The sequence below is a fragment of the Podarcis bocagei genome (genome assembly GCF_964188305.1).
Source record: "Podarcis bocagei genome assembly, chromosome: 11".
Lineage (NCBI taxonomy): Eukaryota > Metazoa > Chordata > Lepidosauria > Squamata > Lacertidae > Podarcis > Podarcis bocagei.
This window is the reverse complement of record NC_138136.1, coordinates 25,480,951-25,507,510: the sequence shown is the minus strand read 5'-3', so window position 1 is coordinate 25,507,510 and position 26,560 is coordinate 25,480,951. Positions and strand designations below refer to the sequence as shown.

The window sequence follows — 26,560 nt, the reverse complement described above, 5'->3', positions numbered from 1 at the left end:
ATATGGCAGATGAACAATCATGTCACAGCAAATGCGCTGCCAAAAGTAGCAGGGACTGGAAGCATGGCAAAGTTTTTGTAAAAAGAATTATTTAGGAGGAATGGACGGTAGCTCTAGTTTTCAACACAACAATTATGGGGTGGTTTTTTTGGGGGGGGGGAGACTCCTACATTTCCTCCTGCAAATACTTATTCTTTGATCTAGTTTTAAGCCAGGCATGGAAAGCATTGTGGGATTCAGAATAAAATGGATAACTAACTGACTGAGATTGTGGTTTGAATATTTTGACATGTGATAGATAACTGGAATGTCTGCATTGTACCAAGTCCTGGAAAGTAATATACAAAATGTGGCTTAAACCAAGACAGGATAAGTCCTGCTCTTTCTGTGGGTCTGTGATTAAGGATGTGGGAAATTCTGACGAAAATGTAATGACAATGCACTTTACGTAATTAATTGTGCAAATTGCGTAAATTGCATAATTTTGCCATATAAATTACATTCTCATTACATTATTCCCCTCTTCATTTCATCGAAAAGGTTTCTGGTGGAAGACAAACTCTAGTCACTGGCAGAGGAAGAGGAGTGTGGGGGGAGTGCACTGCCCCTGGCAGCGCGATCCCGGTGGGGTGCCATCGTGGCTGCCCCTCGCCCACGCTGGGCGCCATGCCCCTGTGGGTGGTGCACCAGCCCCGCCCCACCTGCTCTCCACCCCCCACCCCCCATGTCAAAGCATGAAGTTCCGCCACTGACTCTAGTAGAATAGAAACCATGCTGTATGTGATGAGTACAGGAGGGAATGGAAAATGATACATTCTTACTTCCCTATATGTGATGCATCAAAAGTTTGAAGGACCATTCCCCTTAGCATAGATCACTTCCACAGTGACTCTGTTTCCTCAGTTACTGTGATGAAATTGTCGTGTATGGATATCTTTAAATATCTATGGACGTCTCATTAGGATTTTAAGATTTTAAGAAGGCACAACTCATTTTCTTCTACTCTCTTAAAGCCACCATTTTCCAACACACACACACACACAGCTTTAAAGGAAGACTCTCTTGTGAAATGGTGGAATTAGAATTTATCAGCAGATTTGACTGTATTGGTTTAAGACTCAAGTTTCTCTTCCACTACAGGTGATAAATTAACATAGCAAAGGTAGAAAGATGCTATTAGATTCCGTTTTGTTGTTCTGTTTATATATTGTATATATTTGAGCTTTGTACAGAAATAACACAATGCATTTCATAGCTTTTTCAAGTCCACTGTTTACATTTCCCCCCCTTTGTGTGCACATTTTAGAAATGCCACAATAAATATGTCCTGAATTTGTCAGTTGTACTTATTTTCATTTTTTCTTATTCCAGAGGTGTTTGAGTTTCCTTCCCACCAAGGTTTCCCACTGAACCTCTCCTTCAATGCATCTTTAAAAGAAACACAGTAATAATGTCCCTATTCGAACCATAATTGTTCATAGAAAACTTCAGTTCTACTTAAAGGTAGTCAACCACCCAGACACAGTGGCGTAGCGTGGTGGGTGCAGGGGGAGCCGGGCGCACCGGGCGCAACATCTGGGGGTTAGGGTTAGGGGGCGCAAATCCACGGGTTAGGGGGCGCAAATTACTTGCCTTGCCCCGGGTGCTGACAACCCACGCTACGCCACTGCCCAGACAATCAGAATCATAGAATCATAGAGTTGGAATAGACTACAAGGGCCATCGAGTCCAACCCCCTGCCAAGCAGGAAACACCACCAGAGCACTCAGATTACTCAGAAGCCTCAAAACTCTCTACTTCACTCATTGTCTGCAACTATGGAAAGGTAGTGAAAAGACAGATAGAAATGGGCTAGAGAAACAATTTCAGAGGAAAGAGGAGCACATCATCTACCGATTGTTTTCGGTCACACTTTCTGCACATAAGTAGAAGGTTTTAAACTCCTCCGAAGGTGGCTTCACTTCAATCACGGACCTCCTGGAACCAAGGGCCTGTTCACTCACAATGTATCCCTGCAGGTAAATCCCACCTAGAAAAAGAAAGAGGGACAATAGGCAAAACGTAGAGGACACACTATGCACACAGATGGCCACAGAGTCTCCAGCAAAAAGAAGAAGAAACCCAGGAATCAGGCTGGGAAAGTCATCTCTTTTGAGACCCAGAGGAAATCACTGCCGGTATGAGGCTAAATGGGTCACAGGTTCCCGCATTCATAAACCTAACAGATCAGGTGCTTTTCCTGAGCAAGGTTCTCCAGATCACATCAGGTCCACTACACCTCCTTGACCGACTCCCAAGAACTCTAGCTCTGCCCGTCAGCTGTTTATTGACATTTTCTCAAATATTTCTGTGTTGCAGAGGATGCACAGTGTCACAACGAAATAAAGTGATTGTATCTTGAAAAGTCACTGTAAGAATCAGGACCCCTGGAATGCCAGGCCAAAGCACCAACAATGTAATAAAGGAATACTGAAAGTAGACCTAGCAAAGCATAGGTCACCCCATCGACTTCATGGCTGAGTGGAGATTTGAACCCTGGTCTCCCAGGTGGCACAACCCTCTAATGGTTACACCACACTGAAGCTTCCTGTTTTACATTATTGGCATTTTTGTATTATGTATAGGAAAAAAACCTACTTGGTTTTAAAAAAGGAGGAGGAAAGGTGAGCACCTACCAAGGGCATGTGTAGAGCGTATGCTGGCATAAAAATACAAGCAGCCATCTTTCAGAATGCAGTAGTGTTGAACCCACATGTCCTTGTTCTTGTCCAATTGGTGAAGAAGTCCCAGGCACTCCGGGTTTTTGATGGCAAGTGGTGGAAGGCTTGTGTTGTGCATGGTGACATCTACCCAGACGTGGTTCTGCACATTGGAGTTAGTAAAGAGATCACTTTTACTGTTGTTAAATGAGCTCAATGCACACAAACATGTCCAAGCATATTTAAAGCCGCAAGAATTTAGAAAGTTAAGATGTCAGCTTATAATTTGTCCAGTCTATACAGTGGTACCTCGGGTTACAGACGCTTCAGGTTACAGACTCCGCTAACCCAGAAATAGTACTTCGGGTTAAGAACTTTGCTTCAGGATGAGAACAGAAATCGCACGGCGGCAGCGGGAGGCCCCATTTAGCTAAAGTGGTACCTCAGTTTAAGAACAGTTTCAGGTTAAGAATGGACCTCCAGAATGAATTAAGTTCTTAACTCGAGGTACCACTGTATTGTGAAACAGGCAGATCTCTCAACAATCCATAAGGCGCATACTCTGGCCTGTTAAATTCTGATTTCCTGCTGTCAGCATTCTATAAATCCATACTGTGCCCATTTTAATGCTCATTTTTCATTTTGGTTATTAGCTTCACGGTGATTTTGGATATCACGTTAATCAGCACATTTCTCAAGTCTCATGCCTTCAAATGTAGCATGTGATATGTCAAATGACGATTTGCTAAGCAACGTATCTGGCCAAATACATCTGGTGGGGATGAGAATAAAGAATGCATGCTTGAAGCAGTGAAATGAACCCATTCTTTAATTACACTGACATTCATCTGACATTCATCTTAATATATGGGTCTGAAAGGCATGCAGTTGGAATCTAACATTAGAAGCTGTTTTCAGATGTTAGCATTTGCAAAGCTTGAAGCTTGCTTTGAAGTTAGCTTCTAGATGGAATGGCCATGTTAGTCAGCTGTAGCAAAACGTATTAAGTATCTTGTGGCACAAACAAATACATGATCACATATAGCATATGCTGCATCTGATGGAACAGACTCCAATTCAGAGATGGGGAGCCTGCAAGCAGTCCAGATATTGTGGGACTCCAGTTCCCATGAGCCCCAGCCAACATGTCTAATGGTCAGGAATGATGGTAGCTGTAGTCCTGCCACAACTGGAAGGCCACATGGGCCCCACCCTTGCCCTGGTCTGTGGAAGCTTAGCCTTTAATGAGCCTTTTTAGTCTTGAAGTTGCCACAAAACTCTTAAGTTGTCCCTAATGAAGTCTTATCAGAATGCCTTGCCATGACACAACTCAGCATATAACTGCTCTAGTTAGGGTTAAGCAGCATTACATTAAGTTGTGGTTCTTGTCTGTGATGGGACTACTCAGACAACTGCTTTGCTAGAGGTACTTGTTCCTGAGGCTAATACAATCTACTCATTCCAGATAATAAATTAAATAGTTCACTAGTTGCTTAAACATTGTCTGAAGCAGAGTGTGCAAACAAACAATTCTAAAGATTCTTAGAAAAACAGAGGACAATCCAACTGGTGCCCATCAATCAGCAGAATAACCTTCTGCTTGCACTTCTTCCTGCTTTTGTCTGCTTCACACCTGAAATCCACTCCAGAGGGCTGAGAGTTTGCAAGGAAAAGGAGGAGGAGATGTAACATCATTTGCATGAGTGGAAGTCTGCTCACACAGCAGAGGTTACCGAACAACGACTCCTACTGACATTTATATGAAATTGGAAGGTTGTACAACTTAGAGAACAGCTTGAATGAAGGCCATCGCTTGATCTATTGTGATTGTTTATCTCCTGACATCTTTCAAAGATTCCCCTGCTGCTACCTAGAGTGGAAGGTGTGCATATATCCATGCCTAGTTATGCAGAACAGGCCTAAAAACGATAACAAAACTCTTGAGAATTAAATCAGGGTGCCACGGTCTCATGTACAAACAAATGTGTGGCTATGTGAAAAGCATCAAGCTGCAAACCAGGTCATTTCTCCTCATTTTCACATCAGATGGAAGCTCAAGAGTTGAGCCTCGGTGGTCTAAAGCAAATGTGCTTGTTTATCAGCAAAATTGGTAAGCAGCCTATGTCTTTCCTCATTTGAAGTCCTTGGAGAGAAGCCATACAATGTTGATGATCTATTTCCCTTTAAATTGCATTATTTCCTCTGGAGCCTTGATGAGCCTGCAGAGGAGGAGATGAGCTAACTTCAGGAAATACTGTTAAGTGCATGCCCCGCCATCCCTTGCCAGTGAACCTTCTGGGATGTACGGTGGCAAAGTGCAAAGAGATGACTGAAAAGATGCTTGGCACATATGCGGAATAGATGCTTTACTCTCAGTCTCATTAGGATGACATAGCACCAACGCTTCAGTGTGTGGCACCATTGAGTTTGCAATAAAGAGAACCACTGTCCATTGCAAAAGGGAGTTCTTGTTATTTTGCCTAAAAAACCAAACAACCCTCTGGGTGGCTTGTCAGGCTAAAGAGGATTGTAATTTAGCATTCGCTTATTCCGTTACATTTTTTTAAAAGGGAGAAACCATAAACTGTAAGCAAAAATTACTAATGAGACCTGTTATGTGATTGTATTTGCATCTGTTCATGTGAAAGGAAATGAAAAAGAAAACAAAATGATGTCTTAACCAGAGCGTAGCAGCAAAGTAGTAATCTATAAAAAATAATGGGTTTCCCAAGCAGTAGAAAATTGCTAAAAGGCTGAAATGGTCTAAAACCACATTATCCGAAGAAACCTTTCACCCCTGGTCTTAGCAATGTTTGACTTATTTTTACATCCTGCATAGTTCTGACTGCTTTAATATTCTTGTATATATGTAGTATTTTTGGCAGCATTTAGACCAGGGTAGCCCTTCAGATGATGTTGAACCATCATGGTTAGGGATGATGGGGATTGCATCTGGAGGCCTGGAGGTTTCTTGTTCCTGATTTAGACCTTCTTAAGCATATTCTTTCTATTGAGGAATTCTGGGCCTTTGTTAAGGGTTGCTTGGAGTTGCAAATCTGGATACCCTACCAGAGTTAATGTTTCTGTTTTCAAGAATGGCTTAGCAAAGCTGTTGCTATGGCTAAGAAAGATCTATTACAGAGAGATCCCAGAGTGCAGGGCAGCTTCACACAGCAGCTCACCTGTTGGTTTGCAAATAGCATGCAGAACACTTGAAGTTGGTTCCGCCTGCCCCATGAATGACTGCCAAGAGCTGAGGGCCATGAAGATAAAGTACTCACTCAGCATGTGCCCTAGGATTGGCATATGTGAGAGACCAGAAGGGGGACTTAATCCCTTGTCAAGTACTCTCTCGTAGACTTTGGTGAGTCTATGCACAAATTAAGGTCACCCTCAGCATGTAAAGCCTGTAAATTAGAAACAGACATGCACAAACAGAAACAAAGGCTCTGGCAAGGATTACCTGATGAACGGGATGCACAGCTTTCTCCATGGCCTCCAGCCACCTATGGAGGGAAAAAAACCCATAGATGAGAATAGGTTTGCTTGACAGGAATAGTGCAACATTGTGGCCCTTTAGGGAAAATGGTAGACAGCTACTCACTTACACAGGCCTGTGCGATAAAATAATTGGCAGGGCCAATTTCAAACACATGCAGGAGTCTGTACCTCACAAAAACAGGTGCTAACACCCTCACAGCATTCCTCATACTGGTTGGTATGAAGAAACATTTTGCAAATGTTCCTCATCTCCACCATTGCCATACTTCTTTTCCTCTGCTGTCGGAGGACAAATATGCACATAGCCACCTATATCCAAAACAGTATTGGTGTCTCCTAGTAGGAGAAGGAATTATGTATGTATAGAATATGCAGAGAATGCGCAAATGGAAATCTTGAAAGCAGGCTGAATACAGTTGCTGGGGAAATCACAGTGAGTGAAGGCTGTTGACCTCATACCCTGCTTGCTGATTTCCCACAGGAAGCTGGTTGGAAACAAGCAGGGAGCCAGTGTGGTGAAGTGGTTAGAGTGTTGGACTAGGACCTGGGAGACCAGGGTTCTAATCTTCACTTGGCCATGAAGGCCTCTGGGTGACCTTGGGCCAGTCACTCACTCGCAGTCTAACCTCTACCTCAGAGAATTGTTGTGAGGTTGAACTGTACATCAGCTCAAGCCCCATGGAGGAAAGATGGATATAAATGCAATAAATAAATGGAAAATGTTGTATCAGAGAGGCCTTTGGTCTGGTCCATCCAGGACTGCTTTTCTTAAATGATTATGCTAAAGAACAACAAAAAACCAGAGGAATGCAAAATAAAATAACATATTATGCAAGTTACTGACAGAATGCTGATGGGGGAGGGGAGAATTGTATATGTGGTAACCCTAATTAAATCTCAGTGCAAATGTTTTCTCTCCTGCTGCTTATGCAATTGACCTTAATAAGCAAATCCATTTTGCAGAACTAGGAAGAAAGAAAACATAGAAAGGAATGTAGTGAGTGGATTGTGTACCTTTTCATCTCTTGGTTTGATGTGGCACAGAAGTAAAAAATCCTGTTTCCAGTCTGAGGAATGCACTTAAATACAAAGGGCTTGCCCAGGGTACTGTCCACACCAATTTCAGCACCTTCTAACTTTGTGACTTCTAATGGTCTGCACTTTCCTTCATCCTGAAATGAAGACAAGAAGAAGAAGAAAAAAAGTTTTTGAGAAAAGCCGTGGGGGGGGGGGGCTTAAGAGACATGGTGGTGGTGTTTTTGCTAAACATCCCCTTTAATTCCACAAATTGCTTCTCATCTAAAAAGCAAAGATTGCATAGTAAAGCCAGGTACTATGGGATTTCCCCAAAAGAAGCTGATTCCATAGAATCATAGAATTGTAGAGTTGGGAGGGTCCCTGAGGATAATCATGCCGTCTCTTTAAAGTCAAGGGGATTCACTGCAGCTGTCCCAATCCCTTTTGCTCTACTTAGAAGGAAACATATGCATTAACCTCCCCCGAATGTGAGATAAAGAAGAGAAAATACTTGCATGCTTTGGATACGTTTTACAAGAGGATCACATTTTATTTTTTACATGAGGATCCTGTTCTTTTCCTATGATGCTGGACTTAGTTGTGTTTTTTTAGGGGAATCATTTTGGGCTTTCACAGAGTTGGCCCTATCCTTAGGCACAGTGAGGTAGTTGCCTCAGGTAGCAGATAGTAGGGGAAGAGGGGCAGTGGTGACAAAGTGTTGGAGGACAGAGCTTCTCCCAAGCTAGCTTACTGCCCTCAAGTGTGGCGAAGGACACTGTCCTGTTGATGTACCATTCACCCTCCAGTCCAGTTGGCTTCCGTACATGGACTGCACCATCTGGTCCTTTGCCTCAAGCAGCAAAATGTCTTAGCCCTTTGCTTGCAGTGAACCAACCCTCTAACACTTCCTATTGTACAGCCTACTCTAAATTTCCAGCGGCTGTGGTTTTTATTTTGACCAACTTCAATATTTCAGAAAAAGTAAAACCCTGCAGCAAAAGTAAAGACTACCTTTGTGCTCTTCTGCTTTTAACTCTGAGAGGACTCTTCTCAGAGCATGTGATCACTACATGCCTAATATACTTACATAGCAATTGCTGTGAAAATTAGGTCATACTTTCCTTTGCAAGTGTGATCTATTAAGCTCCTCCCTTGATGAACTATGCATTTTGTTTCCTGATGCAACCTCATTCCCAGAATTTCCCAATGGGAATGCTGTGTGCTGACCTTTGTGCTGACTGCCAACACCAGTTTAGATCAGTGTTTCCCAACCTTTTTTGGGCAAAGGCACACTTGTTTCATGAAAAAAATCTCGAGGCACACCACCATTACAGCCCCGTGACGTCAGCGCACAGCGTCACGCCGGGAGGGACATGAATTGCTAGCAAATTACATAATCACCTCCTTGAGGGCTGGCTCATCTTCTCCGAAGGCAGAACCCCATTAATTAACAGCACAGACTCACACCATAGCCAAGACGAGGGGGGAAAACCTCAGTCATGCACAGTCATGCACATGTGGGGGCTAAATGAGGACGAAGACCGGGCAGAGAGCAGGGTTCAAATCACCCCACCTGGCCAGGACAATCCCTTGGTGCTCCATTGGGCCACTCGCCTGACCCACCTCGCAGGGCTGTTGTTGCGAGGATAACACGGGGAGAACCACGCGCGCCCCCGGGAGCTCCTTGGAGGAGAAAGCGGGCGATGAATGCAATGCACGAAATATATGAGAGGCGACCAGGTTTTGCAGGTGAGGGGCCCCCTCCAGCCTCCGCTTCCAACACCCGGCGCAACGACGCCGAAGTTTCCCCCTGGGCTCGGCTCGGGGAGCAGCGCTGCTCCCCCCCCGGCTCCCCTTCGCCCTCCCGTCTCTCTCTGCCGCCCACTGGGGACCCCCCTCACCTGCCAAGTCCGGAGCGCCGGTGGAAGTTGCATGCATGCATGCAGGGCGCCGCGTTGCCATTGCATTGCACTGCACTCCATGCAAAGCCTGCACGCAGGCATTGCCTTGCACGCCCGCCAAGGGGTCTCCCCGCGGTCCGATGCGTCCCCTCCGGCGCGGATGCAGCATTGCAAAAATAAACCCCCCCGACGCAGCCCTACCTGGGGGGCAGCCTCCGCTGCCGCCGCTCCGCCTCCGCGGGGATCCCCGGGCTCCATCCTGCCGCCCGATCTCCGCGGGGGCGCAGGCAGGCTGCGCGGGGTCTGCGCGGAAGAGCCCCTGCCTGCCCGGCCGCCGCCGCTGCGCTCATTCCATGGCCGGGAGAAGAGCGCTTCAAACAAAACGCCCGGCCCGCCAGGCCACGCTGGGAAACGTAGTTCGTGCACCCCGCGCGGGCGCGGAGCCCAAGGGCGAGGGGACTACGGATCCCGGCAGCCCCCGCGCCGGGGACGGAGGGGGAGAGGCCGGGTGCAGGGATGGAGGGACGGGTGGGCGAGCGAGTGAGTGAGTGGCAGCCGCCAAGCCTTGGCCGAGAGCCAGGAAGGGCCTCCCCGGAGGAGGAGGAGGAGGGAGGCACAGAGCGGGAGGGAGGGAGGGAACCCCAGGGGTCATCTAGTGACGGCGCCCCAATCGAAAATTTGACTTTTTTAAAAAAAAAATCTTTCGAATTTTTTAATTTTTCCCGCGGCACACCAGACAACATCTCGCGGCACACTAGTGTGCCGCAGAACAGTGGTTGGGAAACACTGGTTTAGATCACTCCCTAAAGAGACTGTGGATGAGTTCAGATGTAATGCAAAATGGAACGCATGGTTTGTGCTAAGCATACTAAAGAACCTACTCCATGGTTTTAGCTTCCATGTGCACAGCAGGCAAACAACAATCTTAAGCTACTTGTCAGCTTTTGTTTCTCATTTGCTCAAGGCTCAGCTTCATAAGTTCACTTCCATCTCCCCAGCACAGCAGCCTCTTACGGTGCAGTAATGACTTTAACTGTGGTTGGTCAATGGTGCTTGAATTCAGGCACAACAGCAAAGAGTAGTGTGCAGATCAGCTTGTAAAATGGTGGTTTTTCAAACCAGGCTCCAATTGCAATTCTAAATCAATATTTGTCAACCACAGTTTGTGGGCAGTCTTAGGTTCAAACAAACCATGGCTTTGTGCTATACCTGAACCAAGCCAGTGGAACAGGCTGATGAAAGGAAATAGCTCACCAAATCTACGCAATGAGTCTGTCCAACTTATACCCCAGACCTCTTAGACTCAGTTTCAACCCTGCATTTACTGGACTATTTTCTTACTACACTCATTTTTTCTTACTTCTGTTGTGAAGCATCACTGACAATCTTACCATCTGAAACAGGAACAGTCTCAGCACAATCTACTTTTCACACCAGATTGTTGATCGTAAGAGCAAACAAATTTTGTCAAAGCAGGCCCTCCCTAAATTTCAGCGAAGGGCTTGTATTGCAAAAAATAAGGAAATGCATCACAAATACACAATAAAAGATGGTACCGATCTGCAGAAAAGAAGCACATGCTAATTTATATCTATAGATATAAATGTAGAAATAATAACTGTAATTAAATCTATATAGCAGCATGACAACAAAGACTATGACCAGGTGTTATGCAGTCACAGACTCTGTTAGTCTGCTGTACAAGCTCCCCTTTGATGATTCCTAATATTGGACAGGACAGCCCACCAAATAGAGGACTGTGCTCTGTAAAAAACGGAAAGGGAAAAAAGCACAAGGTCTGCTTTACTTGAGACATGATGATTTCTCATATCTGAGTCATTACAACATTATATTGTCTGCTCTCATCCACCATCTGTTGTAAACTCTGTGGTGGTGGTGATGGCAGAGGTGGAGGAATCCGGCCAGAGAAAAAGCAGAAATGCAGATCCATTCCAGGCCTCCCCCAGTCCAGCTGTGCAACACAAAAGTTGCAAAATATTCAAAAATGCAAATGAGCCATTAGAGAGAAGCATAAGCATTTTGCTGCATGTCTAAGACTACATAAACAAGGTCAGATCCTTTTAGTGTGGCATAATTAATCTCAAATAAGACCCACTGTCCCATTTTGTATGCAGAATCACTAGCACTGTTTGGACCATTGATGGGGACTCTAGCTCCCATCAGCCCCAGACAGCATATTCAAATGGTCAGGAATTATGGGAGTTGTAGGGTGTCACATTACAATAGTCCAATCCCAAGGTTACCAATGAATGATTCCCTGAAGCTATAATGGCATAGCAGCCAATGTTATGGGACTCTTAGCCACTAAGGTCACCACAGATAAAGATGGATCAAGGACTACCCCTAGACTGTGCATCTATTCTTTCAGAGAGATTGCAACCCAGCCCAGAAGAGGCACGTACACCCAGGAATCACTCGCCCACAGATCTTCCATCTAAAGATTGGGCTTATTGGCCGTCATCTAGCCCACCACCCTGTTTAGGCACGAGCTTAGGACTTGCCCCACCATACTCAATTCAGCTGTAACAGAGAACCAGAGCTAGGTATCATCAGCCCACTGGCGACACCATGTTGTGAATCTTCTAATCACCACTCCCAACAGCTTCCTATAGATCAGGTGTGCCAACTCTAGGGGGCAGTGGTGTTGCCAGCCCCCCTCAATATTCCTTAGCCAAGCTGAGCATGGCGAAGCATGAAAGGCAGGCTCCTCCTGAGCATGAGAGAAGAGGAGCCATGGACATTGAAGTTGCATGGCACTGAGCAAGGCCTCCTACCAACAATGTACCTCCTTTCACCACCATGTGCACACTGGGCCACTGAGCCCCCCACAATCTTTGGCCCAAGGTGGTGACTCTGCTATAGATGAGGGGTGGGGGAACTTTTTTCAGACTGAGAGTAACATTCCCTTCTAGGTAGAACCCCGGGGGCGAAATGTCAATGGTGGGCATGTCCAGAGACAAAATTCACCTGAGTCCACAGCCACACTTCCCCTTCTATCCTCCATCCAGAGCCATTATTAGAGTTCAGGGCAAAGAAACTCAAGCAGGGTGCAAGGCAGGGTTGGTGAGGGGTGTGTCTCGGGAGGGTGTGAGTCACATTGCTTCTACACTCCCCACACGGGACATGGGTGGCGCTGTGGTATAAACCACTGAGCCTCTTGGGCTTGCCGATCAGAAGGTCAGCGGTTTGAATCCCCATGATAGGGTGAGCTCCCGTTGCTCTGTTCCAGCTCTTGCCAACCTAGCAGTTCGAAAGCACACTAGTGCAAGTTGATAAATAGGTACCACTGTGGTGGGAAGGTAAATGGTGTTTCCGTGCGCTCTGGCTTCCGTCATGGTGTTCCGTTGCACCAGAAGCGGTTTGGTCATGCCGGCTACATGACCCGGAAAGCTATTTGTGGACAAACGTCGGCTCCCTCGGCCTGAAAGTGAGTTGAGCACCGCACCCCATAGTCGCCTTTGACTGGACTTAACCGTCCAGGGGTCCTTTACCTTTACCATTACCCTCCCCACTCCTTTGTGGTACCCAAACCATTTCCTCAGTACAGTGGCTCACAATGTAGTGAGCTTCCAACCCACAGGGGCCTAGACTGGGTAGTCCACTTTGTGCTGGAAACAGGAGTGGAACTCCAATCTAAGGTCGTGCAACTCCCTAGCATGCAACTTGTAGATTGCTCTTTCCATCTGCAAAGAAAATTAATCAGTGACTAATCAGAGGAAACACAAAGCATGCCTAAGGGAGTGTCACGGCACCTTAAAAGACCAACAGATTTATTGTGACATAAGCTTTTGTGGAATTAGAGCCTAGATAGAACCATAGTGTTTAATTAGCAAACCAATCCACTCACAATGGGCCTCACAGAGGCTCTGCAAATGGAATCAGATTGCAGGCTGGTTATATAGAATGGGACGACTTTCTGCCTGTGGAGGATAAAGCTCTCTGTTAGAATGGAGAGCAAATGCACATTGTACCTCTAGGAGGAATAGCTCAGACCTAAATCTATTTATAGTTAAGCCTTTTATATAAACCACTTAGACTTAGCAGTGAATACGTGGGCTTGAAAGAAGACGGGCTTGGATGTTCCATCAGGGAGTGAGACAATGTGAAAGGCGCAGACCCAGGGAGCTGAAAATGTATTTTATATAAACTGGGCTCCGGATGCAATGTTGGAAATTAAGATAATTTCAAAGATTTTTTTCTCCCTCTCTTTTCACCTTGCAACCGTTATTTGGTTCAATCATAGGGGGGTGGAGGCAACAACAGGTGAAATATGTATGGGAAAATTAATACCCCAAATTATTTTTTATAGTCCAACTTTAGCTCAGTTGGTAGAGCAGGAGACCAATTTCAGGGTCATGGGTTCGATTCCCACACTGGGCAAATGATATCTGCATTGCAGGGGGTTGGACTAGATGAGACTTCTTGATCCCTTCCAACTGTACAGATCTTTGATTCAATGATTCTGTAAGGACATATAGTCCCGATGGCTATTTATTACCCTCAGTATCAGTATTTGTCTGAATACCAACTGATAGAGAGCACAGGAGAGAGAGCACTGTCCTGTTCCTGCCCTCCTTCTAAGCATGTGAAGGACAGAAGAAGGGGAGGAGGAAGGCAATAATATAAGGAAAGGCTCATGGTTGTATTTTCTCACAACTAAGCATAAACTAAGGGACGCGGGTGGCGCTGTGGGTTAAACCACAGAGCCTAGAGCTTGCCGATCAGAAGGTCGTGGTTCGAATCTCCGCGACGGGGTGACCTCCCGTTGCTCGGTCCCAGCTCCTGCCAACCTAGCAGTTCGAAAGCATGTCAAAGTGCAAGTAGATAAATAGGTACCGCTCCGGCGCGAAGGTAAACGGCATTTCCGTGCGCTGCTCTGGTTTGCCAGAAGCTGCTTAGTCATGCTGGCCACATGACCCGGAAGCTGTACACCGGCTCCCTCGGCCAATAAAGCGAGATGAGCGCTGCAACCCCAGAGTCGGTCATGACTGGACCTAATGGTCAGGGGTCCCTTTACCTTTACCTTTAAGCATTATGTCTGAAATGGGCTGGTGGCTTCCAGGCAAGAGAGATTGCTCAGAGTACAGGTTGTGCTGGATGCTTTCTGAAGCTGGTCAATTGTGACACAGTGTTTTAGAAGGACTATGGCTAATTCTATGCCAATTATCACAGTGAATATATTGTATCTCTCAGCTGCCATTACTTGCAAAGCTGTCCAAAAAGTGAAGCTGTGCTGGCTCCATGCAGAGATAGAGTGATCTTGTACTTGTTATGATGAGTTTGGCATCTATGTTGCAAAAGCAAAATTGTTCATATTCAATCTGACTTCCAGGGTGTCAATTTAGATGATGTACTGATGCTTATCTATCTGAATGGTCTTCAACCTATATTGTCCCCCTTGGCCAAAACAGACCATGCAATAATGCTTAAAGTAGAGAGATGTGGAACCTTTATCCCACCATATGTTGTTGATCTCCAACTCCCATCATCCCTTGCAATTGGAGGGTCTCGGAGCTGGAATCCAATGATATTTGGAAGGCCACAGCTTCCCCATCACTGGCTTAAAAAGCCTATGGACGGCTAGTTGCCCAAACTGGCCAACTCCTTTACAACTGCTACTTAGGAAGCTCTCAGCTCTTACACAACCAATTATTAGTTTAGGGGATGGGTCCAATTCCTCTCCAAGCCTTGATTCCTTTTCTTCTCCCAAGGCTGGCAAACATCTACTTGGTATGGAATGCAAGATCCCCAAAATAAAACAATTCCCCTGGCATCTGGCCAGGGGAGCCATGTATGTAGTAGCCGTTGGACATGTGGAAGTCAATCTGGCAAGTGGCGTACGTGTATGTACAGAAGGGAAGCTTGTACGCACAACCCACACTTGCGGGATTAGGTTTACCTGGCTTAGAGAAGAATAGACTGAGATAATAAGATAGCCCAGGCAACACACATCTTCAGATAACCAACGCCCTCTGGTGATAATCAGGCTAACCCATCTATTAATAGTTTATAAGACTAGGTTCTGTTGACCTAGATTGTCTGAGTGACCCGCTGCTGTGGTGAGGAAGTACACGGTCTTTCCCTGTCTTTCTTGCTGTCCTTTGCTACGCAGTTGCACAAGCTCTTTGCCTTGGGGCTTCCTGAAGGCACTAAGATTGTGCGCCTACTGTAATGCAGAGCGTGGTTCTTAAACAGAGTTTTATGTATCTACCTTTGGGAGGAAATGTCTGCCGGTAAGCTGGCGAGAAATCTTATACAGTTTTGAGCAACGCGACTATTTGCTGCTCCTCCTTTCTCTCTCTCTCTCTCTCTCTCTCTCTCTCTCTCTCTCTCTCTCTCTCTTAAATATATCTTTACTGTTTTTAAAATAGATACATTTATCCCTGGAAAGCAAACCAACCAACCAACATACAATCAAATAAACTATAAATTGACAAACAGACAATAGCAATATATGAAACAACACAATTCTTATAACTAACATCATTTGTGCTCCCAATGATGTGAACGATTGTAAAACTTATAAAACAAGAAATTAAAAATGACTTCCATCTGCTGTTCCTTTCTCATATTGTGTGACATCGGAATCAGAATAGCACAGAGAGGTGACAATCTATTTTTTTAAAAGGGAGGGGATTTGCAAATGGGAGCACCCCTGTTTGAACATCTGCTTGCATTTGCAAGGTGAGCAAAACTCGGGTCACCTTGCACATGTGAACTCCCGCTGATGCCTTTCCTTCCAAGTGCCCGCAAAGAGAGGTGGGGAGCTGTTAGTACTGAAGTTGACAGCAGATGTTCCAACTTCCTTGCACACCAACCTTAACCGACAAGAAAGATCCCCGGAGTCCCAGCATCCCTGGTTGGAAATGAAGCTACTGGAATGGCCTTCTCCCCAAGAGAAATAGATGCTGATAGCACCATTTTCCCCACAGAGGATGTTGGGACTTGTCCCAGTCCTCTCCTTGGTGGTAAACAATGCTTCTCTAGGGAGCTGTCTCTCCTTCCACTTCCTGTCTCTGCAACATCTGTGGGTCCTTGAGCAGGCAGAGGAAGCAGGAGCTACAGCTCCTGAGGCTAAGCCTCTTTCATTAAAAAAAAAAGTCAAAATACATATTCAGATCTTAAATAAGCACTTGCAAATGCAAACAAATCTCTCTAGAAGCAAAAAAATTGGCTAGTATAGAGCATTTTAATGATAAAAAGGCCTTATCATCCCCTCCGTTTCCAGTGTTCAGACATGAGTGTCATTGCTTATGTATCCAAAATATCAAACCTCACACAAGAGGGAAGGTATCAGTAGGGTTGGGTTGTAGAAAAGTAATAATAATAATAATAATAATAATAATAATAATAATAATAATAATAATAATAATAATGTTTTATTTATACCATGCCCATCTGGCTGGGTTGCCCCAGCCACTCTGGGCAGCTTCCAACACACATAAAATAATAATAAAACATCAAATGTTAATAGTAACAATCTGATCCAATATAAAAAGACACAATAACTTTAAAATAAAAACTTATATCAAATAAATATATATTCAATAACCCATTTGAACCCAATAGTAAAGAGTAAAATTACAGTAAATATTGGGGAAGGGGGACTTAAGAGGATAGACTCCCTAAATTGACCAATGAGGACTATTGATGATGACTCATAAAGTGCTGAATGACTGATGGGGATATAAAAAAGCATGTTAGGAGTGGGAATGGAATGGAGTGTTTTAGCGGAGTAAAGTTTTATTCCAAATCTTAGTTTGTTTGGAAGCCATTCGTACCAGTTCCTCATTTGTACATATTGGGAAACTATGATTAACTACCAAGTTTCCTTAAGCACTACCACATATATAAAGTAGATGTTTTGTAGGTGATGGATCATATCTCACACTCTTTGGAAGGGTTGACTTCAGCCTTGTCAAACTCAGGACCTGTGTGTTGTGTTGGAATCCGTCTGTCTCGGGAGACACTGGAAGCGTGTACCTTGGGGGGTGGTGGTGAAGTCAAACCATTGGAGAGTTACAGCGCCTGCTGTGGCTGTAGAGACTGATATGGGAGAGACATTGCAGGTGGGGCAGATGAAGGTGTCTGGATGCACCATGGCATTTCTTCTCTGCAAGCCTCCCAGCGGTCATTCCTCCTCTGGCCACTGCTGTGGATAAACCTGACTGCCTGTCTCCAGGCACTGCAATCCTCTGCAGAGGTTTCCCATATGGTGGGTCCTCAACCCTTTTATTAACTTTTTGCCATATATTTGCCTGGTGGTACTGCTGTTATCACAGCTGACAACTCCCTGGGGCCCCGAGCACCCACAAAATTCCCCATGAAGGGGGTGGGCACCCACAAATTTTGGTGCCAGGGCCAAATGGGCTAAATTTTGGTGTCAGGGCCCATGGCCCTGGGTACCCACAGTTGTGAGGCCAAGCTGACACTCCTGGCTGTTATTGTGACCCACCTTAGGTCAGGTGGTAATCCAGAAGTGGGTGGTGGCCCACCTGCTTAAGACCACTTTTCTAGACTAAGTGAAGAAGTTAGCTCCTAACATTTAACTTACTATTTAGATTAAGTGACACACAATCACCCTGTTAACAACTTAGCATTGTATGCAAAAAAAAAGGGGGGGGGAATCATGTTGTCAAACATATATGCACACCCATTCACACGCAGAAGAGGTAATATTTTGGGTCTATCTTAAGAATCCAGATTCAATTCGGAACATAGGAAGCTGCCATATACTGAGTGAAAGTACTGGTCCATCTGCAAATGGCTATCCAAGGTTTCAGACAAGAATCTTTTCCAGCTCAACTTGAAGATGCTGGACCATTGACAAAGTAGATGTTCTGCCACTGCACTTCAGCTCTTCCCAGTTACACTGACCTTTTATTTCATGATAGTAGATGGTTTAGGGAGCTAAAATGCACTCAGGTCTGATAAAATCTCATTTGAGGACCCACACATTGACTTTTCCCAGTACTTTCAGAAAGATCTCTGATCAAAGTTCTCCACCTGCTGGATATGGTTTGAAATTAACACTGGCTCTTCGAGGGACTCAGTACAAGATGGGTTCTCAGTGCGCAAAGTGAACTAATTTCTAACATTGTTGAGTTTATTATTTATATGAATAAAGAAAATAAACAGAAAACAACTGAATGTAAATGTCTATGCAACGTTACCTGTACAGTTACTGCTTATTTTAGGGGGGAAGTTATGTAATAAGATGTGTCTCCCAGCAACAGTCTTCAAAACGTAACTTGCTTTAAGCCAATTAAATCAAGTTTGGAAAGCAATCAATAATTATACAAACACCCAGTAGATTAAAAATAAAATAAGGGTGCACTCTAAATTTATTCCTCAGATTGCAAGAAGGAAGAGGAACAGGCCTCAGACTTGGATGATTCCCTTCCATTTTCATCTGATGTCTATTTGAAGATAGGATTCATTTTGACCCTCTGAGATTAGAGCCTTTGAATCAGGGGTAGGGGACCTGCTATCCTCAAGCTTTCTTCAAATGGTCCTTGGCCTATTTCATGTGTGGGGTGGGAGCTCAGAGGAAGAGAAGGCAGGGAGGAGAGGAAAAAGGGGGTGGGCAGGGACAAGACAGAGGGATGGATGCAAGGAGGGGGAAGCCCTCTGTAACTGATCTGTTTCAACCTCTGACAAGGGCAATTTGTTCCAGATGTACTTTTTGCACAAAGGATGGTGACCAAAACATGCATTAGGTATGACAAAATATCCCCAGCTGCCTCGGCAGCTAGTCTCCAGAGGTTTGTGTATGGCCTGGACTAGATTGCTCCAGAGTCTGGTGAACTGGAACAAACTGAAAACGTAGACTAACATTACACTCTCCCAGAAGTCCAACGAATGGTGTGTGTGTGTGTGTGTGTGTGTGTGTGTGTGTGTAAGAGAGAGAAAGAGAGCGCTCTCAAAAACAGAGTAGGGTATGGCCACAGCTGTCAACTTTCAGATTTGAAAATAAGGGATCAGCAGCCTCACCTGTCCCAGGGATAGTCTACGGGATATCTAAAAATCCAGGATAGCAGCGGGAAATGATGCTGAAATAAGGGAATTTCCTGCAAAAAAAGGGAAGGTTGACAGCTATGGGTATGGCCTGCCCACTACAGTCGTACCTCGGCTCCAGAACGCCTTGGGAGTCAAACATTCTGGCTCCTGAACAATTGAAAACCAGAAGTGAGTGTTCCAGTTTTTGAACATTTTTTTTGAAGCCGAACATCTGGCGCGGCTTCCGCTATTGTTTCCGGCATGCCTGCACAATTGGAAACCAATAGGAAGCTGTGCCTTGGTTTCCAAACTTTTCGGAAGTCGAACAGACTTCCTGAACAGATTCCGTTTGATTTTCAAGGTACAACTGTACTTAATTTGGACAGACCCACTACCAGCGTGCTCCCTCAATGGACAAACGAAATAATTATACACATGCCTTACCTTTTTGTGTTTGTAATAGTAGAGGCAGCCATCGTGCTTTAGCACAAACCATCTCTTCCTCCAGCCCTTCAGGATTCCTGACTGGGTTCGTTTGTGCAGATATCCTCGACATGTTGGGCGAGGGGTGTTGGGACAACGACTGATATCAGAGCCAACCAACAATGTCAAGATATCTGGACCTGAAATATTTGATTATATTGTGGTCTATTACAAGGTAAATTAAAGCCAAGTCTATGAAGCAGGGAGGTGGGCAAAACTCTTCCATATTATTATTACTTACTAAATTTGTATACCGCCTTTTATCCAATACAAAATACAAAATGAGAACACAAAATACATAATAAAATGAAAACTAACCAATAACCCCCTGTTTTCACAAGGGTGTTTGGATATTAATCAGCCTAAGGCCTGGTTGATGCGAGGGGGCATCCTGACAATATTTTTTTAAAAAACACTCTTTAGTAAATAGAGATAGATGTGGTAAATGACTGCCATTCTTTTCAACGCAAGTGTGTGAATTGCACTCCTATAATTAAAGAATTTGGTATGTGTGTCAAGGTAAATTTGTCAGTCACTTGTGAAATCATTTTTCATTATTAAACCTTTATTGATCTCTGTCAAATTCATAGCATGGTGGAATTCAGTATATGGTGGAAGTAACTGACATGCACTAAAGGGTACAGTTTGATTTTAATATATTCCAGGGAAATAATTCAAAATTAATTTAAGTGGCATTTTGTTTGCCCGGTATAAAACACTCTCCTCATCAAGTAACATATTAGTTGCACCTGGATGTTGGTTCTCTTATACACAGACAGGTCTAACGTGTTCATTGAGCCAGCTATGAATTTTCCTCCTGAAGAAACACCAGAGATAAATAGTAGATTGATGTCTTGAAGGCCACTGTCAGGACCCATCTGTCTTTGAGGCATGGGACCCAAAAGCAATATTGCTAAATGTGCTCTTTCCACCTGACATTTTGGCCTAGACTTAAGTGATACTATGAGCAGATAACAATATTAGTAGCTGGCACAAAGAGAAAATGAGGGTCTTTTATCCAACCAAGGCTTTCCTCTCGGATCACTGTCACCTTATTGCTCCATCAGTCTCCGCATGTCCAAAGTAACTTGCCCTTACTGTCAAAGTCAGCTTTTCCAATGCAGCTGAGTGATAAAATTCATAGGTAGGCTCTCCTTTGAAAGATTTTTTTTCTTTTTTAAAATTGAATCTGTGGCACTTTCAAGCACACTTACATCAGAAATGTCAATCTGTTTTCTCTGGCCTCTCTTTAATTTGCTCCTGCTTTCCCCCTTGCAATTATTGCAAGAACTCATGAAGGAAAATAATCCCTAGGCCAGAGTTTCTTTTGCACATGCAGGTAGGAGAACAGCCTGCCCAAAGCTCCTTCACATGTTTCTCAACAGAAACATTTTCATCTTGGATAACACAACAGCCCTTTTCGAGCATTCTGAACTTGTGTAAAGCCTACTACATGTGAGCAGGAATAAAAATGTCAAGTTCTGCCTTCATCACCAACCCTGTCACTCTCCAGCTCATGGAGATAAAAGTCTGATTGTAGCTCCTGAAGAGTGCTGGCTCTTTGGTAGTGAGTTTGGTGAACAGAAGGATGTTAGGCTCCTAGAAAGTGGATTTTTAAAATCTATATAGCCAAATGTGACTAGACAAAATTGGGCAAGGCAAGGACTGAATAGTTCCTGAACCAAGGAATTGATTAATAGTTGCACAAAATGCTCCCATACACCTTCAATTAGTGACAGGCAGACCTGTCAATTTTGTGCTTCTCATTTTTCCAGTCTTCAGTTCTCTCCCCATTTCCACATCAGTTTTTGATATATATTTTAGGCCTCGTGAAAATTTATCAGCATTTTAGTGCGAATTTCTCCTAATATACACATGTTTGTATGCAATTTTGCCTAATATACGCATTTCTGCAAAACAAATTTCCCTATTCTAATACATAAGTTATTTTCACTGTTTCCATGAACCCCATGCCTTAGTAATATATGCCTGTTTGAAGACATTCCTTGGCTGGAAAACTGTGCTGCAAAATTTCAAGGAGTGTGGATTTCAAGAGATGGCTATGTTTTGGTTCGTCTATTGTTTTGGAAAGTGTGATTTTGGAAGTTTTTCTTTTAAATGCAAACTGAATTTAATTTCTCCCCTGTCCATACTTGCAACAGACTTTTGAGCAGGAGCAAGTGTGTGTGTAAAAATCCTTGGACATTCAAAATTCTTTGAGATTCAAGTGTTGGGGGCGGGACTGCTATGTTATGTACAATTTATTTAAAAAATGTTGCCTCCTATTTATTTCCACTATCTAAGTTTATGGTTTTTGTTTGTAAAAACTGACAAATCTTGGTTCAAAAAACCTGACAAAAAAAACCACCACAGCAAAGCAGTTAACTGTATTGGTATCATTACCTTTTCTTGCCAAATTTGCAGCCTCTGAGTGTGGCATGCTGCTAACATCTGTTCCATTGACAGCCATCACAATATCTCCAATCTGGAGGCCTGCTTCTTCTGCTGAGCTGTCTGCAACAGAAAGGGAAAAGGACCCTTGTTCAGGACATTTTGATAATATGCCAAGAGTTCACCTCTCACGCATAAATAAACACAACACAAAGGGGGTCAGGGGATCAGTTTTCCTTCCAGCCATTTTTTGTGTGTGTGGTGCAGCTTGACCAACATAGAAAAGTTTAGCTTTCACATGCTGGCTGGGGCTGATAGAAGTCATAGTCCAAAACATCAGGAAGGCACAATGTTGAGGAAATCTGGAATATGCTCAAGTTATTCTTGGTTATCGTAGGCACGGGGCATGGAGGGAGCCTGTGGTGGCTCCCCTCGCAAAGAGTACCCAGGATGCACCAGGGAGCAGAACTGCGGCCAGGGACGAGGAAGCTGCAGCTTTCTCATGCTCTGTGGCCTTCCTCCACAGTTGCCACAGCCATGCGCAAGCCAGGCTCCGATGGCAGAGCCTGTTGTAGGGGTGCCTGGTCATGCCTCCTCGAAAAAAAGACTGTGGGGGCACAGCCTCCCCAACATGGGGGGAGAGTGTTGTTCCACCTGACAAACTGAAAATATTGGACTGATTGCCATAGCACTATGCTGAATTCCTCCCTTAAAAGTGAAAACAAAGAGATCATACTATGTCACAAACCGAAATAGATCCAATGTTGGTATAGAGACCAGAAGTACAGGCAAGAATTCCCACCCACCCACTGTTCCATTCAAAGGAAAGGCATTTTAAGATCAAAACACAGCAGAGCAGAGTCTGCGTCAAAGGCCTGAATTTTTCTTGCTCTTCTGCCGTGCCTTCCTCGTTATTGCAAAGAAGGATGGAAGCCATAAATTCACTTAGAAGGAAAAACAATTGCTGGTAGGATAGAAAAGCACGCTTGATCCGAAAGTGCTAAGGTATCCTCCTTTGGGTTATTGTTCGGCAGCTGAAAACTGCATGGACTACTTTTATAGGAAGACTTATATAAAGTCAGGCTAGGAATAGACAAGAACTTACATAAGCAGAAAATATGTTCAACGTAGGTGCATTTGAATCCTACGAGGATGTGTACCAGAAGCATCATTTTACCTTCCGTTTTCAGTATATAATTAAACTGTCATAATGTACCAGGTAAGCATGTTTCCCACCCCCCAGAAAAAAACACATAAATGTCCTCTTTGATTAACTTAAGTAAAATTTTAACATTACTAGTACCTTGTGATTTAATAAGTGTGTCTTACAATATAAACCCCAGAGTCCTGTCTTAGAGCAATGGGGAAGGAAATCAGAAGGTTAACAGAGAATGAGAGATACAAGACCACTGTGAATTTCTTCTCTTTCCATAAAAAAGCAAAATGATAAATTATACATTATGACCATTCTGCTATTCAACAGACTGATAACTCTAGAGAGGTGATATGAGATTTCTGAAGCTATTCCAGTATGCTCAACAATTTAAGGACTTCAGATGCCATTTTTTGTGATCTCTATTTGCTTCATTTTGGACAAAAGAAGCCATTTTGTAAGAATTTGTTCCAGAATTATTGGCTCTTGCCATTTGGAAATGAAAGCAAATGGCCAAAATAGTTTTTACGGTAACTACTTTAGGCTTCTCTGTGTTCTACTCTTGAATCGTGTATGGCTTCTGAAAATCCACCTCAGTCACTGACATTTCCAAGACCCAAACATAATGTTTCAGAAAGCATTTAGCTTAAGGAAGAAATGGAAGTCTGGTCCCAGTATAGCAGGAAAATTGTGATAAATGTCATAATCAGGCAGGGGTGCCAACTTGAATAAAATATTGGGGGAGCCCAGGTAAGGCCTGCCCCACATAATTGATCACATGACGCAGTGTGTGCACACCATTTGAATGGCAATGCCCATCAACTGGGAGAGGGGCGGGCACCTCAAATATTTTACTGGGGCAGCTGAAGACTGTAGTTGGCTCCTATGTAATCAGGGGTTGGCTCTAATACAGCAACTTCTCCATCCTGGCTACATGGTCCCTCAAAATTATAACAGCATTCAGATGTACTGCTAAAGCATGCTCCTCAAAGACTAGCTTCTTCCCTCAGGTGGGGGTGGCAACTGAAAACTTCCATTCCTGATCTAGTAGCAAACCAACTTCCCACCTCATCTGAATCTGGTAAGTGGCAGTTTCTTCAAACCATAGTTTCTCTGTATGCTGGGATTGCAAACAGCGGCTTGCAGATTTCACCGGTGAGCAAAACATTGGTACAGACAAGCCATAATACACTAGGCTTGCATGAAATGGCAAAGTCAGTCACATGAGGGGAAGGAGAGGAACATACCTGTGAAGTAGTAGGCTCATGCTTATAATCCTAAATAATTCCTATAGGCAGTGCTTTTTTTAAAAAAGAAATGTTTAAGGGTTCTCTCATTTTCCTACTTATATTGAAATACTGCCCCTCAATGAGGTCAAACTTAGATTCACAGAATGTTTAGGGGTATGCATACCCCCGCGTACCCCCAGAAAGAAAGCGCTGCCTATATAGGAATCCTATTTAGCTATTACAGGAGCAAGTCAGATGTAGGGAGCTGATCTTGTTAAAAATTCAGAAAGAGAAGAAAAAGCCTGTATGATTTTTTAACTGCCAAATAGTTTCTTGCTTTATATGGATCACTGACCTTTTTTGTCATGATCATCACCTCTCCTTAGCAGAGATATATGATTGGGAGGGGAAATTGCCCCAGGCTGTGCCTGACCCTTTTAGTTTCATTAAATGAAAAGTCAGTCAGGGAAGATCATTTATCAATAAGTAAATGGCACATAAATGGGCATCTGTTCCTCCTCTTATCATTTTCAGTATAACAGCCAACGTCATTCGCAAAAGCAACCCCTAATCCATTTGCAGGAGGACTATAAAATTAAGTACGGGTATAATACAGAATGATACTTTTATGTCGCTATCTATATTGCAGAAAAAATCAACTTCATAGCAACAATAATAAAAAGAACACAGGAGACTTGTTGAGCTGCCAGCTAGCGGTTTGCCCCGAGGCTCTTTGTCATCATAAATTCAGTGGTGCTCTGAGCTTCCTTTTAAGCACTCTGCCATGCAAGTCACTTAGGATCTGCTCATAAGGAAAATGAACTTTGTGGGTATCACTTACTGGTGTCCACTTCAGTTACAAGGATGGGCTTCGAGAATTGGATTCTGAATCCCCAGGGGTAATCGCCCGTTCCTTTAGCAATTCTTACAGTTCGTTCACGGACTAAAACAAGACAAAAAGAGAGAGAAATAAAACACCTGACGTCGTGTATTTCTAATATAGCTGGAAAAATCCCCCTCCCTCAGAGGCAGATGCTTTTTTGTTATTTTGAATTGCAAAGAGAACTGGCTACAGGTGAGACTCTCTGTTTAAACTGGTAATTTGTAAAAAAAGAAAAAGAAAAAAAAGGTATACACAATGTACATTCGTAGATCTGAGGCACATACAAATAAAGCCATAGGTGTTACCTGCTACGGGTCTGGGCCTTTTGCTAAGACACCTGGGGCTGTTATCCGGACTGGCGTCATCCCCTCTGAACACCCAAGACATTGAGTGGAAGATCTCAGTGTAGAAACCTCTCTCTTCACTTTCACCACGCAGACCTAGATCCACTGAACGGCCATCCTCCGAGTTTACTGGAAAGTGACAATAAGAGAATGGATTTGTTTCCCTATCCCAGAATCTTTTTTATTATTATCCTTTTACGGCAAAGACATAGGGAGGAATTCAGTGTAGTGCTATGGCAGTTGTTCCATCAGTGGAAGCGTTTCATCTTGCCAGGGGGAATGATCTGGCCTGAGTGAGGCACATTTCAATGGGCCCACATGTAAATGGTCTGTAGAGGACCATGAAACTCACTGGGTGATCCTAAACACTATTTGTTGAAACTGCCATATAAAATAGGAGGGGAGAGGAGAGAATAGTCTTGGAGCTCCCTGGAAGAAGGGCACAATAGAAATGGAATAAAAGTGGTGAACATAAGTGTTACATTTTGAAAGGTTTGATCCAAGGAGGCTGTTAACTGTTTCAAGCTTTCTAGATTTGGTTTCCAAATATATAAAGTTAGAAAAGGTCAGGCTTTGCGGTCATTGTAATAGATTACACTTATGGGCGGTAAAATAATCTGATTTTCAACACACACACACACACACACACACACACACACACACGGTTTGGAGGTAGTGCATATTCACAAGTCCAGAGGGTGTAAAGTGCATGCATGAGTCACATTCCCACCATGTACAAATGATGCAAGATAAACTACTTGCCCAATGCCATTCAGTTACTAAGTCAATGGCTGAGCAAAGATTTGGACCAAAGTTTCCTGAGCTCAAGTCCAGCGCTGGTGGCATTTATGCTCAGGACACTAAGAACACTTCTTTTCTGTGTGTACATGTATGGAGATGTAGTGGCTGTTCCAGGTTTGAGGGCAGTCCTTGGGCAAG

General features: G+C 43.9%; 1 protein-coding gene across 1 annotated transcript in view; it reads right to left on the bottom strand.

Moving 5' to 3' along the window:
* The window catches only part of LOC308597650 (uncharacterized protein), a 47,556-nt gene that overhangs the window by 350 nt on the left and 20,646 nt on the right, over positions 1–26,560 (bottom strand). Inside the window, exons 4-11 of the mRNA XM_081213560.1 lie at positions 25,583–25,750; positions 25,236–25,337; positions 22,025–22,135; positions 19,583–19,761; positions 7,215–7,372; positions 6,163–6,205; positions 2,676–2,862; positions 1,894–2,029 (exon numbers count right to left, since the gene is read on the bottom strand). Of these exons, the coding sequence (XP_081069686.1) occupies positions 1,894–2,029; positions 2,676–2,862; positions 6,163–6,205; positions 7,215–7,372; positions 19,583–19,761; positions 22,025–22,135; positions 25,236–25,337; positions 25,583–25,750 (1,084 nt within the window). The remainder of the gene's footprint in view (positions 1–1,893; positions 2,030–2,675; positions 2,863–6,162; positions 6,206–7,214; positions 7,373–19,582; positions 19,762–22,024; positions 22,136–25,235; positions 25,338–25,582; positions 25,751–26,560) is intronic.